This window comes from Schizosaccharomyces cryophilus (genome assembly GCF_000004155.1).
Source record: "Schizosaccharomyces cryophilus OY26 unplaced genomic scaffold supercont4.6, whole genome shotgun sequence".
NCBI classification, from domain to species: domain Eukaryota; kingdom Fungi; phylum Ascomycota; class Schizosaccharomycetes; order Schizosaccharomycetales; family Schizosaccharomycetaceae; genus Schizosaccharomyces; species Schizosaccharomyces cryophilus.
In genome coordinates this window covers 57,074-71,435 of record NW_013185629.1, presented here as the reverse complement: position 1 = coordinate 71,435, position 14,362 = coordinate 57,074, and the positions used below count along the sequence as shown (strand labels likewise).

Here is a 14,362-nt window from a genome sequence, read left to right as displayed (position 1 = left end):
TATACGAAAGGGCCTAATCGACAATTTTGATTTGTGATCGGATCATCCGAATAAAGTCAATTCCAACTTTATCAATATCCTATGAAGGATGCAAAATAAAAAATTATATTGTGTTTTTTGTTTACTTTTATAATATTGTATATCAATGATTAGTTTTATCCATTCCTTGTATCATTCACTACCGAAAGTACAAACATCCTCATTGCCTTTTTATGTTTTCCTTAAATACTCGTACAGTCATAGGTGGGCACATCGAAGAAAGATATTGCATGTTCAGCTCTTTGCTCTTAAGACTATGACCAAGAAGATACGTTCTATCCTGAGAATAAATAATGCAACCTCGAAATTCACGACATTCACCGTTCACTCATAGTTACTGACAAAGAAAAAAATGGGCTGTTCTGGGAATCGAACCCAGGACCACCATCACCCTAAGATGGTATCATACCACTAGACCAAACGGCCGCGCTCTGATCACATCGTAAACTTTATACTAATTTTATCAAGGCATGTTGCTCCTCTATCCTTAAATGAATAATACGTGCGATTTGGATGCAATCTAGCGACATGTGCTTTTGAGTGATTTTCTTTTTGGTTAACAAAAAATTATATTATAGGTTAATGCATTAAACATTCAAAAAAGGTCGGATAGCACAGTTGGTTAGTGCGCATGACTGTTAATCATGAGGTCGAGGGTTCGAGTCCCTCTCTGACCGTTTCTTTTTCTTTAATTCCAAAACATGTAGGCGGTAATACAAAAATGTTACTGTTTTTAGAATATGTGTACAAGGGATCGAAAATGTATATAGACGGATGAAACACACAGCACAAAGACAGTTGAAAGTGGTTAATATATGTATACTAAGCTGCTTCAATAGACGAAGGTCTTTTTTCCTTTTTTTTCTATCAATACTCGTGACGTTTTCTGAAAAACTTGCAAAGTCTTCCTACGTAAAAACACATTGAATAAAAGAACAATTACCTTATTGAAACTAGGATTCAGCGTCTCCTCATTGGTATCGGTTGGAACGAGAGCTCACCTATAGGAGGCAACAAGCATTTGCTATCATCATCGGAGAAGCCGATAATGGATAGTGATAAATGTAAAATCAATTAAGGCCGAATATTTAAGCAAATTTCTATGTTGGGTCAAGAGAGCTCATCTGGATAAGACAGTTCCGAAGCGACAACATGGATGCTTAGTTATTGTTGGCCAAAACATGAGAGTGCTGTTTCCAGACGAAAAATAAGAAATCATAAGACAAAAGTCGAAAGTAACCTAAGCGATAGAGCAATCTCAGATATCAGTAACTGTTGATTCCTATACTTTCAACTCTCTTCGTTTCTTTCAGATCGTGGACTTCATTTATATCCTTGAGTTCTCAATATCTCTTTCTTCCTTTCGGCCACATTATCTTTATGGCTTTTCGTGATTAGAGTACCAGATAGGTAAAAATGATTGACAGTTTTCCTTTGTCTTATAAGCATTCGCTTAAAGGATAATTCCTTTTGAAATTATGGAGAATACCAACACATCCGATAATATAACCTCGGTTCGTTTAGGGCACAGCAAAGGTAAGTTTCGATACCAAACTCGAAGTAAACAAAGCTATTTTACATTTTCTTCGTACTTTTTCTATCTATATTCGGTCAAGCGTTTTTTCCTATAATTTGTTTTTCTTTTATTTTTTTTTGATGCATCGTATCCTGTTTGCTGAAAGTTTGAATTGGTTTATCGCTTTCTCCTGAGTATCTTGAGTATTACCTCAAAAACAACCGTAAGCTCTGTGTTGATTAAGTCCAACTATCTTTGCGCTGAAAAACTTGATAATACTATCAAGAATGAAAGTGAATTATGAGATTACAGAGACGACAAAGAAACATTTAAAAATGATGAAACCCCAACTAGTTGAAAGCATATAATTCCTTCATTCTCATCATTTAATTGATTTTAGGGGTAACTTTGAGATCTTTGTTATTCTATTGTTCTTGATTGAAGCATTTACTGTTATGAACTCATTGTCTTCACCTCCTCAATACATACCTGAAACACAGGTGCATTCCTATTCAAAATCTAATCTGTCTCACGAAAATGTAGCCGTTGACGAAAAGAAAACTGCTGCTTTCGTTGATGAAGATTCTTTACCTTCTGTCGGTGAAATCGACATAGTCCAGCCAAAAGGTAGGTTTGCTCGTTTTATCGACGGTTTTCGTCTCGCTGATGCAGATGAAGATACTTCCGAACATGGCCTTCAGCGCAAACTCAAATCTCGTCATATCCAAATGATCGCTATAGGGGGTGCCATTGGCACTGGTCTTTGGGTTGGAAGCGGAAGTTCTTTAGTTACAGGAGGTGCTGCTTCTGTTTTAATTAACTACATCTTAATCGGCTCAATGGTTTTTTTTACCGTCTATAACCTCGGCGAGTTATGCGTCTCCTTCCCTACTCGCGGTGGTTACATTACATATGCTACTCGTTTCATTGATGAATCTTGGGGGTTTGCATTGAGTTGGAATTATGTCTTAGGTTTCTTAGCATCCATTCCACTAGAACTTACCACAGGCACAATGTTGATTCGTTACTGGACAAACCTCAATGCGGGTATATGGATCACTATCTTCATTGCGTTCCTCATTTTTTCCAACATTTTTAGTGTTCATATCTATGGAGAACTTGAATTTCTCATGTCTAGCATAAAAATTGCGGCCATGTGTGGCTTCATCATTCTTGGTATAATCATCGATTGCGGTGGTGTTCCTACGGATTATAGAGGCTACCTTGGAACTCACGTATTTCGAGAAAACGCGTTTCGGAATGGGTTCAAGGGTTTCTGTTCTGTGTTTACTTCAGCTGCATTTTCTTTTTCGGGTACTGAATATGTAGGAGTTGCTGCTGCTGAAACTGATGACCCAGCCAAGGCTTTCCCTAAGGCTGTGCGTCAAACTTTTTTCCGCATCACCATTTTTTATATCCTTTCTCTTTTCATTGTAGGCCTGCTAATCAGTGGTGCTGACCCTCGCCTAACTTCTTACAGTGGAGTGGATGCCAGTCCTTTCGTTTTAGCCATTAAAGATGCAAACATTAAAGCTTTACCTTCTATCTTAAACTCTGTTATTTTAATTTCTGTTATTTCTTCTGCGAATGCCCAAATCTATGCAGGAAGCCGTGCTATTCACTCTTTAGGTTGCAATGGTTTTGCCCCTAAATGTTTCTCCTGGGTAGACCTTTCTGGTCGTCCTATAATTGCTCTTCTTATTCTCTTTGTTTTTATGTTTTTATCGTTTTTGGTAGAAACAGGTAAAAGTACCACTGTTTTCAATTGGTTTATGTCTATTTCTGGTCTTGGCACCTTATTTACCTGGGGAAGTATCAACCTCGCCTATATTCGCTACCGTTCTGCTATGAAATACCAACAGCGAAGCTTAAAGGAAATTGGGTTTCGCTCTCCTTTTGGTATTTATGCCGCTTGGTATGCCTTCGGCTTTATTTGCTTGATACTAATAGCCGAATTCTATGTCTCGGTAAGCCCAGTTGGTGGAAAATCTACCGCTAGTGCATTTTTTATGAACTATTTATCAGCTATTATTATTTTGGTTTTCTTTATTGCGCATAAACTTATTTACAGGACTCCAATCATTACCTCCTTTAATATGTGCATTGAAACCGACTTTGCCCGTATAATGCCATCAGAGAAAGAACAAGAAAAACCAGCGACAACTAGTCCTTTCCGCAATATAGCAAAGAAGATGTTAACCTTTTTTTAATAATATCTTTCCCTTGATGATTCTGTCTACGTCTTTTTGTTTCTCTTGTCATGCCTCCAATGCTTCTCTCTTTTTTTTTGTGGCGCATTTAACCGAATGCATTTATGCTTTTGTGTTTCGCTTGTTTGATTTCTTTTAATATAGCGTCACGTTTACCGTTTAGTTAAGTTATAGTAAAGAGTTTAACGTGGTAATAGATTATTTATAAGTTTACAGATAATTCAGCTGAATTATAATAAGAAGTAAACAACTTCACTATGAGGACTATTAATGAAAAACAAAAGATAATAAAACTAACGAAGCACTTGCTTTGAGTCTTGCTCCAACCTGAATGTCTGTCTGTATCTTCCAATTGCTACTTGCTGCTTTGTTTACAAAACAAAGGGATAGTTAACTCCTGATCATCCGTAATTCGATTTAACCAAAACAATTGACAATTCTCATTAATAGATACCCTTTCATAATATTCTTGTGTGTTTTCAAATGAGTTCTAACAGCCGTAGTTCATCTGAAGCACCGTCTGAGCAAACACGATTACTGGAAAGTCCCGAGCAAAATCCTAGCCAAAGTGATGCCAAATTTAATCATTTTTTTGTAACTATTGCCGTAGGATATGTTTATGCTATAATCAATTTACTTTCATTTTACTATTCTAATCAGGGTCCTTTCTTCGTTACTACTGAATCACAGATAGTTTTCTGGGGAATCTATAGCATATCACTAATATCTTCTACTGTACTTCGAATCCGTAAGTAATATTTAGAGGAGCTTTTCAAAGAAAGCGGCTCTCTTGTGCTAACTTAAACTTACAATATCAGGACTGACGAAGAATGCCGTTTTATTCGTAAAACACTGGATATTAGGATGCTTTATGACAATTATTTATTTTCTTATATTTATAACCTATCTTCAAGAACATATGCGATCTTTAAACCCTCCCAAACGCCCAGTGGACCTTTCAAGATGGATGTGGATTATCATCGGTTTAGTTTTGTGTGGATCCATTGAATCACACGCATGTAAGAAACACAAAATCCACTAAAATAATTAAAGACTAATAAACTAGATTGCATAAAAAACTCCAATGATATTTTGGTTGCTGTCTTGATGACAATAACCTATGTGGTTATTCTATGTCCCATTCCGTTGTTTCTCTCGCATATGGGATTTTTGTTTCCTTTAAAATGGCTGATCTCTTCTCCGAATTTCTTTGTCATATCCTTAATGACCTTCAGTGCTATCACTTTGTATCAAACCTGTAAGAATTCGACTTGTTTACACTTACTGATATTTAGCTTCTTTCGAAATGGCTCTATATTGGAAGAAAAGATTTATTGTAGCTTCTTTAAAGTCATTTTGTTTTACTTCTTGCGTAGGGGCTCCTGCCTTCCTCTCAGCATTTACGAAACATATCAAGGGAAGCGATAACTTACCAAAAGGATTCTGGTATGCCATCGCTGCCACTGCAGATGCTTTAGCAATCTTAGAAACGAGTAAGAACGAACATTCGTTATTTATTTATTTACTTTTTTTGAATCTAACATTCGTAGTGTACCCGGGAGCTCTATACCGAATATATCGTGGCATTAAAGATCCCCTTTGGAATTCTAAACCCACGGATGAGGAACAGATGGAAGAAGTTTAGCCTTCTTTCACACCTTCCCTGAGATGTCCAAATAGGTCATCGAATAATGATCACAAGAGCTTTTGATAACTGCTGATTCATTTGATCATGCTTATACGAATGATTATTCACTATGATAGACCTTGACGACCTTCAGCCGTTCTGATATATATTTAATAGGAAAAATAAAGAAAAAGAAAAAAAAAAAAAGGATGAAGCCATTTTATCTGCTGTTTGATGAAAATTCTAGTCAATTAATTTTGGCGTTGTCTAATTCACACACTCAAATTCTTAAAATCCGTTTTCAAAGCAATCACAGTTCTTCCATATTTCTCATATAAAATATTATTAGGTGCATAGAATCTGTATTTCAGAGAATATGTCCCCTACAAGATACTCAAATAACTAACATCTTTTTCGTTGGTTTTTTTTTTTTGATTTATATCATCACCGTTGTGTAGTTTTTCATCAGGTGAATCGTTGATGTCCCTCGTTTGGGAAGGAAGCCCTTCGAAAATGTAGTAAACAAATACATCACTTCTTCATGACGTGAACTCATCTGATATATAAGTATAAATGAAATATAAACAGACCTGAAGGAAATTAAAAGAATCCAAAAGCAATGCCATGTCTGGAGCTTCGGAAATATTTACCTCAAAAAATCTACCATCAAAGGTAGAGAGATCAGAAAAAAATCCCGAGTTAGCTGAATGGATGTCACGCAACGGTCCTGTTTTAGGCACGCATGATGAAACAGTTGCAACTCAAAGGCGAAACCACGACGTTTTTATAACTAAAAATCCGTATAAGATTGGGAAAATTGAGCATCTAGCGCTTAACGGACCTTACGGTACGATTCCTGTAAGAGTATACCATGCTTCCAAGCCTGGTCCTGCTCATGGAGCAGCTTTGATATATTTGCATGGAGGAGGCTTTCAAGTAGGATCAATTGATCAATTCGATAATGCTATGAGAATTTTTTCTGAAGTTAGTGGTTGCCAAGTGTACATTGTCGATTACCGTCTTTCACCAGAATACCAATGGCCTACTCAAATAACTGAAGGTGAATTTGTTGTTAGATGGATTTTTGAAAACGCCAAAAAAATAGGAGTAGACGAAAATCGTATTGCATTAGGTGGCGATTCAGCCGGAGGAAACATGACTTGTACGATCACCCAGAAGCTTCGTGATGAAGGTGGACCGAAACTGGCATTACAGATACCTATTTATCCAGAGACCAAGATGGCGTTCGATACTAAGGCAGCAGTGGAAAATAGAGTAGGCAACTATGTCGAGACAGCAGGTTTATTCCAATTTCTATGGAACTTACTCCCCCCATCGGTTGATTATAGTCAACCGTATGTGACGCCTTTGAACGCGAAGGACTTTAGTAATTTACCTCGAGCCCTGTTTGTGAATGATGGTTTTGACATGTTGCGTGATGTTGGCCATGAGTATGCTCGCAAATTGGCGGCTGCTGGAAACGATCTTGTTTACATTTACAACGCTGATCTTACTCATGGGTTCATTCAAATGGCCCCATTCTCTAAGCGATGTCTAGAAGCTACAGAGGAAATTGCCTATTACATAGGAGAGCTCCTCAAAGCATCATGAGAGTATTTTTATAATGTAATAATGATTTTTTTTTTAATCTCCAATGTATTTATTCTGTAAACAATTGTTACTATCACGGAATTATATGAAGTAGGAATAGAATTGAGAATATACTGAGGAACGAAATATTTGTCCTGCTATGTTTGCGTTAAATTGGAATTTTAGTTAGTAGCAATGATCCAATATACCTACCTGATGATCTCTCGACTAGCAGCATATTTATTTAAAAACCAAAGATTTCATTTGGAAACAATTTTTGTTAACATTTTATTTTGCCCTAGTCGGTCTTCAGTCTATGAGTTTATATCTCCACTGTTTGTTGTATCCTAATTCAAATAATGTCATTATGCTATACATCCACCAAAATTATGTTTTCTAGTGAGTTATATATATTTTTTTTATATTACTTCGTCTGACAAATATGTATAGACAATGATTTCTGATTGAAGCTATAAAATAAATAACAAAAAATAAACTTTTTCAATTTAGGATACTAAAAAGAAGGTAGGCCAGGAGTGAGCCTTTTTTCTCATAATTCGTCATAAATCGTTTGTCGGAACATGCGAAAAGCAAATAAAAGGAAAATGCACAAGTACCACAAGGGACTTTAGTGTTGCTTCATGAAGTCTACATATTTTTGGATTTCTCCTCTACTGCCGAGCCAAATAGAGCTTTGTTCATGAATCTGTTTGGGAGTCAAATCAAGAATTCTTTCACCTTTGTCATTGACAGCCATTCCATTGGCTTGTTCGCATAACATTGCCATTGGGAAACATTCATATAACAAACGAAGCTTGCCTTTTCCTCGAGAACAAGGGTAAGCAAAAATACCACCGTAAAGCATAGTACGATGGACATCAGCAACCATTGATCCAATGTACCTAGCAGCATAGGGCTTACCACCTTCTGGAGCTACTTTTAGACCATGAATGAAGTCTGCAATTTTAGGAGGCCAGTTCAAAGTGTTTCCTTCATTGATTGAGTAGATGTTTTTGTATATGGGCATTGACAAGTTTCGATGGGTTAAAATGAATTCACCGAGATTTGTGTCTAAGGTGAAACCATTAACTTTATGTCCTGTAGTCAACATTAAGTGGGCCGATGCGCCGTACATAGTATAACCGGCAGCCACCATTTCATTTCCTGAGCGTAACACATCTTCAAGCGAGCCGGTACTACCAGGACGAATTTTGTAGATGCCAAAGATTGTACCAACACTAACACCAGCATCGATATTCGAAGAACCATCAATAGGATCACAAGTAATAGCATAGGAACCGCTGCTGTCAACAAGAATAGCCTCTTCTTCCTCTTCACTAACAATGACTCTAATGCAGCCATTGGATTTCATGGCCTCGATAAATATGTCGTTGCAGATACTATCTAATTGCTTTTGTTCGTCACCAGTAGAATTAATAACACCAGAAAGACCGATTAAATTGACCAATTCGGCTTTACGAATGTTATTTGCAATGAATTTGAAAGCAAATTGAAGACTATTGAGTAAGAGAGACAACTCACCGCTAGCTTCTTGAATGATACTAGTTCCCTTGTCATGGTATTTGCTGTTATATTTTCTTTGCTCTTGAAGAATGAAACTAGAGAGTGTGATAATATCAGTGCGCGTGCCGTCAACTTCTTCTCTCATTTTGATAATTTTTCTGCTTCAGCAAGAGTATATATATCGATTTCGACTATGGAATTGCAACAATATGCAAAGCTGTTTTTGTTAAATAAGAGAATGAAAAGATATTCGTAAAGTAGACCATAAAACGTTGGGGAATTGGTCCAATTTATAAGCTAAAATTCTGCATTTCATGCAAATAAACAATCATCGAAAGATAAACCTCACCTCCCGAACATCAACCTCTTCCAGTCCCTCTAATTGGTGCAAATCCTTTTAGCTCAGCATAAGTGAGCTAAGGATGATGATTTTTTGATGGGATACGATGTTTTTATTGGTAGGCCAAGCCTAGATTGGGGGCGCTATAATTTTTATGCTCAATGATTAGACTCAACACATTAAACCTAAACCTTTTTCAACCCTTAAAAAGGACACGTTGATCTTTCATCAACTTACGTATCGCCGATTGTAAAAGAAATATCTTCTTTATTTACAGAAAAAGTAATGATTCTGTCTCAATTATCATAAAACCTTCCTCTGTGTTTTTCTTTTTTCTATAATTGTCAATTTCTAGTTATTCTCTCCAAATTCATAATTTGCCATTCAACTATGAACTCATGTAAATAAACTGAAGAATTTAGGTTGCATCATATATGCAGTGTGCAGATTAAAGTGGCGCTTATTTAATTAAGGTTTCCGCTAACCGTAATTGAAATTCGTAAGTATTTTGTCATGGCAGATATCCTACACGTATAATTATGTATTTCAAGTGGAATTAATAACTACAGTTGAATAATTGCGTACGTTAATTGGACTATGTTGTACTAAGTATATAGAAGATACCACCGAGTTCGAGAGTAGGCAGCAGCAGAACGTATTACCATACTGCCAACACCGGTAGAATCAATGAAGGCAATCTTGTGAATATCCATCTGGCAAGCCATGGAATTACCGCAACGACGACCATCACCGCTAAGGATGTTAATGACACTAGGAAGGAAGCCAGAGAGCTCGATAAATTGAGTAAGAACAAGTGTGCAGACAAAGGAGTTAAACCGACACTGTCTTCAAGATAAATGTGTTACCACAGACAATAGCTGAAGCAATTCCTAAGAAAACATAAGGAAGGGGAAGTTCCAAGGGATAATTTGACCACAGAAACCAATAGCTTCATGACGAGTATAAGCAAAGCGAGAAATATCAAACTCAATAGTTTGACCTTAATCATTATCGGTCCAACCACCATAGTAACGGAAGCAATCAGAAGTTGTTTGAACATAACCTCGTGCCAAAGTAATACTCTTACCATTGTCAAGAGTTTCAATAGAAGCAAGATATTCCAAGTTCTATCCAATATAGTCAGCCAAATTGCTCAAACAGCGACCACGTTCAGCACTAGAGAGCTTGCGTCAGGGAGTATTAGGTTAAAACGTAGCACGAGCGGCCTTAACGGCAACATCGACATCTTCTTTTTCAGCAAAAACTTCGCGAACGAGCTTTTCGGTAGAAGGAGAGAAAACCTTCACGCGACCTCCATCTGAAGGCATCAACTTGTAAATTGACAAACCGATAGGTTGTTCATACGTCTTACCAGGAAAATTAAAACTTTGGACGTTTGCAATTTCAAGAACAGAAGACATAATGACAGTATGATAGTATTGCAAAAACGAAATAGATAAAAAAGGAAATATAGAAAGGATGTCTATGTAGCTAATTCAAAGAAACGGAAACGAAAAGATAGTAAGTGTTTAAAAATAATCAATTGGAAACGTAAGCAAGTTAAAGAGAATCAAAAATAGTTGTTCTCTTTTATCCTTCTCTTAAGAAGAGACAACTCAATTGCATATCAAGATATAAGAAATTAACAAGAGTCAACGAAAACGGATACCCAAAACTCGCTGCTAAAAGTAAAGAGAAACGAAACTCTTAATACAAGTAAATCAAATAATTAAACAGGTACGAAGATTGCTAAGTATTTAAAATTGTGTGTTACTTACGTACTTTCTTAGTGTAACACTCCTTTAGCCCGTCAGCTGCCAGAGCCGTACACATGCACTTCATACTACTTACCTTTTGAGTATTTCTTATTACACCAAGCGTAATTAAAAAAGTGCCTTAACTATGTCCTCAAATATGATCAATAGGATTCCCACGTGTCCGCTTGTGAAGTCTGTCTGTCTGACTTCTCTTGGTTATATGCTTCGATTGCACGGTCCAGGTGTTCCTCCTTGAGTCGATTATACATCTGTACATCCTTCAGGTCTGGATCAGCTTTAGCAGCAGCAATAGCTTCATCAAGTTTCCAGCCCTTATTCGTCCCATATCTGTCTACAAACTAGCAGCTTATTAACTCGCCTTCCTCAGTACCACATATAGTTCCAAAGCCATCTATGAAGTATAAAATGCCTCCCAGTGGATATATGATACTAGCTACGGACCCATAGGATGCTTGGTCAAGAGTTAGTTTAGAGTCCTTATAGTAGTACCTCTGGTGACGTATTCTGCCAACTCAGGGTCTACTTCAGCCAAAGTTAAATTTGCGAAGTCTGTGGACTGGGCAGGACGGATACAACATATTAATAAAGAAAGTAAAAGTAGAGAAATTGTCACCTTAGGAATCTTCACGGCTTATGAGAATAAATATCGAGTGGAATTAATAACTACGATTGTACAGTTGTTTACTTGAATTGGACTTTGTTGTACTACGTGTATAGATGCTAGTAATGTCTAGCAATCTGGGTAGCTAAATGAAATGCTCAAAGAACGTGACTAGTCGAATCTTCCAATCTGAAGATTTCGATTGTAGGTAAGTGGCTTATATATCTTTGCTGAGACAGCTAACGTAATCTATTTCTTTGTAAAACGAAGTTTCTTTTTCTATAAGACTTCCGTTCCGAAATGAGTCGATTTTGTTAAAATCGTATTTTTATGTTTTGTTGTTTACGATTTGTAATATTTCATCCTTTAGTCTTATGGCATCATATGCTCTTGTGATACTGTGAATAAAGAAGACACCTATCGTGACAAAAATACATAAAGTTGATTTCTATTTAGAGATTAAAAATAACGAGCTCATAGTCTTAGGATAAAGAGGTCTGTCGCTTAACTTGGTGAATTGTTTGCTTGAGAAACGTATGAAAAAATGAAGTAATAAGGTCGCCGTATGTCGTTGCTACAAAAACAAGAAAACCCATCTGGTCGCTGTACAGTGGATAAAAGTTTGCAAATCGGAAAAAAAAATAAAAAACAATAAGAATAATCATGATGGACGAAAAGTACTTAAAGAAGTTCAAGTTATGCTAAATAGTTGGACAATATATCTTTGTAAAATCTCCAAATTAAACGGGATAATCGCACATTTCTTCAAGCTTGAAATTATTTACTTTTCTATTTTTCTATTTTAAAAAGCCTCGAGTTGGGATAGAATCTAAAAGATCGATGTTTACCTTCGAATCCATCGTACCTACTGAGGCTTTTACATACAGATTTCGTCGACTCCACTAGTTAACATTTTCGGGTCAGGCACCAAACTAATGCATCTGAGTATATTACAATTCAACAATACAGAAGCCAATTGACTGATTGTGTACTAACAAGCCATATTTTTCTATTGATATTGCTTTCATGGGCTTTCTTTGCTGCATCTCAGTATACAACAGCTGTTGAATGATCATGTGGGGGCTGTCGCAAATATTTGTTATATAGGCTTACGGTTAGGTAGAATCTCAATCCGTTTTAACGCGCTAGCCCTTTGTACCTTAATAAACAGTTTGTAAATTGAGAGTTTGGTCTTTTTGTAAAAAAATGTTGAGATGTAGAAGCAAGTAGAATCCACTGCTCAACTAGAAAAACAATTGGAAGGAGTATTCTATATTCCCTCCTTAGACTAGAGTGATTGTAAAGCATTTAAATACGTCTCAGTCATGTCTACTGATGTGAAATAGCAACAGCATCCTAAACAAGAATTTTTGATTTCCAATAATTATAATTGTTATTTTAATACATAAAACATATTATCATATTAACATTGTTTATAGCAGCTTCATTAATCATGCAAACCTTTGGCTGAGATTGTAGGAATTGTACTAAATATTGACAGATCCTTCGATGCATGTTGAAGCGGATCCACCTACCTTGACCTTTAATGAACCATTAGTATTTAATGAAGTTACTACATTCAAATTTGCTGCGCGGCCAACTTTGCATCCTTGAGAAATGCTTAGATTTCCATCAAAATCTCTTCCCAATTTATTGTTAGAAAGATAAACATAAATTCCACAGGCAGCGGCACCACTGCCGCAAGCAGGATCTTCAACGACATTGATTGCTGGAGCAAAAGCTCTCGATTCTATATGCATATCATCATGCTTTCCAAAGACATAAACTCCGGTGAACCCATATTGCTCAGAAAGATTAGCCATCATGCCATAGTCAGGATATAAATTTAAAACCTGATGTGCAGAATCGAGTTGAATGGTAAGCCATATAGGACCAACATTGATGAAAATGGGGTTCCATTTCCTTTCTTGGATTTGACCGTTAGCATTGAAAAGACAGTTTAATATGGCGATAGCTACTTCGTCTGAAACTTCCGAAGACGTAAACTCTGTTAATTCGAAAGCGTACCAAACATCGCCACTATCTTCTCGATGAAGAGTAATGTTAATTAAACCAGCCTCACATTCCTGTATAACTTTTCCATTTTTTGGCAGACAAACACCGCTTTCTATGACAGCATAACATGAACCTATCGTAGGATGTCCTGCGAAAGGTAACTCTTTTTTTGGTGTGAAAATACGAAGTTTGTAATGAGCTTCAGGAATAGTTGGTTTGAGTACAAATGTAGTCTCTGAGAGATTTGTCCAAACAGCAAACTTTTGCATCTGATCTGTTGATAAGTCGTCAGCGTTGAAAACGACTGCTACCGGATTTCCATTGAACCCGCCTTTAGAAAATACATCGACCTGTTTGAAGGGATGAGCTGACATATCCAAAATTCTTTCACAATGTTAGAGGAAGTGATTGAAGTTGTTCTTATAAATTGATGCCTTGATATCTTCGGATATATAGCTAATAAATATTTACGATCAGATGTATGATAGCACAAAAAATTTAATATTACTCAATCAATCATTGGAAGCTTACTGTACCATAACGATAGAAAGTCGTTTTCCAATTACTTAAAAAATAAGTTGAAATTCGGCTCTTGTACTTTATAGAAAGCCATACTGATATAAGCTGTCCAGTGTCACAGCAGTATTGTCCGTATCGGTAATTTGATATAAGTAGGATACAATTGTTAATTGCTGTGATGTCGAATTTGATTGACAATTAATATCTGGAGACACATATCTTATCTGTAATAACATATCTTTGGTAATCCCAAATGTAAGATGTTGTGAAACAAGTTTATTAATTCAGCCAGCAAGATCTTGCTGGGAACAGTTGGAATATATACGAGCTATTCTCATTTAACTATGAATGTTCAACGTAAATTCATTAACCAATTGTACTTTTCTCGATCACCAGAATTCACATTATCATTAGGAGGAATTCTTGCTGTGGTTATTTTTTTTTTTTTTTTTTTTTTTGTAGGAGTCATTATACAGTAGAATCGGATTAATGCCGTTAATTCAGGTGGATGTAAGTAAATAGGTAGTTTGTTAGCACTAGTTAATAAATGATTCATCGCTGACTTTTTATCTGGTATAACCATACCATCAGTCAACTAGCTA

The 14,362-nt window shown here is 36.4% G+C and overlaps 7 protein-coding genes and 2 non-coding genes across 9 annotated transcripts; 4 read left to right on the top strand and 5 right to left on the bottom strand.

Moving 5' to 3' along the window:
• Positions 1–393: 393 nt before the first annotated feature.
• On the bottom strand, positions 394–465 carry SPOG_16327. Its single transcript has one exon. It is a non-coding gene; the product is annotated as a tRNA-Pro (tRNA).
• A 177-nt stretch (positions 466–642) lies between these two features.
• On the top strand, positions 643–716 carry SPOG_16326. The gene has a single exon. It is a non-coding gene; the product is annotated as a tRNA-Asn (tRNA).
• Positions 692–3,982, top strand: SPOG_00908 (uncharacterized protein). The gene has a single exon (XM_013169179.1). The coding sequence runs from the start codon at positions 2,011–2,013 to the stop codon at positions 3,763–3,765; it is 1,755 nt and encodes a 584-aa protein (XP_013024633.1). The 5' UTR covers positions 692–2,010; the 3' UTR covers positions 3,766–3,982.
• Positions 3,983–4,171: 189 nt separating this feature from the next.
• SPOG_00907 (uncharacterized protein) lies at positions 4,172–5,601 on the top strand. The gene is made up of 5 exons (XM_013169178.1): positions 4,172–4,513; positions 4,584–4,784; positions 4,832–5,023; positions 5,061–5,258; positions 5,316–5,601. The coding sequence occupies exons 1-5, from the start codon at positions 4,249–4,251 to the stop codon at positions 5,408–5,410; spliced, it is 951 nt and encodes a 316-aa protein (XP_013024632.1). The 5' UTR covers positions 4,172–4,248; the 3' UTR covers positions 5,411–5,601.
• A 345-nt stretch (positions 5,602–5,946) lies between these two features.
• Positions 5,947–7,047, top strand: SPOG_00906 (alpha/beta hydrolase fold-containing protein). Its single transcript, XM_013169177.1, has one exon. It carries the CDS (start codon positions 6,017–6,019, stop codon positions 7,001–7,003), a length of 987 nt encoding a protein of 328 aa, XP_013024631.1. The 5' UTR covers positions 5,947–6,016; the 3' UTR covers positions 7,004–7,047.
• A 310-nt stretch (positions 7,048–7,357) lies between these two features.
• On the bottom strand, positions 7,358–8,798 carry SPOG_00905 (fructose-1,6-bisphosphatase Fbp1). Its single transcript, XM_013169176.1, has one exon. The coding sequence runs from the start codon at positions 8,649–8,651 to the stop codon at positions 7,611–7,613; it is 1,041 nt and encodes a 346-aa protein (XP_013024630.1). The 5' UTR covers positions 8,652–8,798; the 3' UTR covers positions 7,358–7,610.
• Positions 8,799–9,451: 653 nt separating this feature from the next.
• Positions 9,452–10,267, bottom strand: SPOG_00904 (uncharacterized protein; the record flags this gene model as incomplete). The annotated part of the gene is made up of 3 exons (XM_013169175.1): positions 9,452–9,637; positions 9,934–9,973; positions 10,059–10,267. The coding sequence occupies 3 exons, from the start codon at positions 10,265–10,267 to the stop codon at positions 9,452–9,454; spliced, it is 435 nt and encodes a 144-aa protein (XP_013024629.1).
• A 497-nt stretch (positions 10,268–10,764) lies between these two features.
• Positions 10,765–11,015, bottom strand: SPOG_00903 (uncharacterized protein; the record flags this gene model as incomplete). Its single annotated transcript, XM_013169174.1, has 2 exons — positions 10,765–10,962; positions 10,995–11,015. 2 exons carry the CDS (start codon positions 11,013–11,015, stop codon positions 10,765–10,767), a joined length of 219 nt encoding a protein of 72 aa, XP_013024628.1.
• Positions 11,016–12,600: 1,585 nt separating this feature from the next.
• Positions 12,601–14,060, bottom strand: SPOG_00902 (enhancer-RNA-mediated silencing). The gene has a single exon (XM_013169173.1). It carries the CDS (start codon positions 13,613–13,615, stop codon positions 12,713–12,715), a length of 903 nt encoding a protein of 300 aa, XP_013024627.1. The 5' UTR covers positions 13,616–14,060; the 3' UTR covers positions 12,601–12,712.
• Between the last annotated feature and the right edge of the window lie 302 nt (positions 14,061–14,362).

Coding starts and splice junctions, on each gene's coding strand:
- SPOG_00905 (XM_013169176.1), bottom strand. CDS start 8,651: ATGAGAGAAGAAGTTGACGGCACGCGCACTGATATTATCACACTCTCT.
- SPOG_00906 (XM_013169177.1), top strand. CDS start 6,017: ATGTCTGGAGCTTCGGAAATATTTACCTCAAAAAATCTACCATCAAAG.
- SPOG_00902 (XM_013169173.1), bottom strand. CDS start 13,615: ATGTCAGCTCATCCCTTCAAACAGGTCGATGTATTTTCTAAAGGCGGG.
- SPOG_00907 (XM_013169178.1), top strand. CDS start 4,249: ATGAGTTCTAACAGCCGTAGTTCATCTGAAGCACCGTCTGAGCAAACA. Junction 4,785..4,831: donor ATCCATTGAATCACACGCAT/GTAAGAAACACA, acceptor CTAATAAACTAG/ATTGCATAAAAAACTCCAAT. Junction 5,259..5,315: donor TTTAGCAATCTTAGAAACGA/GTAAGAACGAAC, acceptor TAACATTCGTAG/TGTACCCGGGAGCTCTATAC.
- SPOG_00908 (XM_013169179.1), top strand. CDS start 2,011: ATGAACTCATTGTCTTCACCTCCTCAATACATACCTGAAACACAGGTG.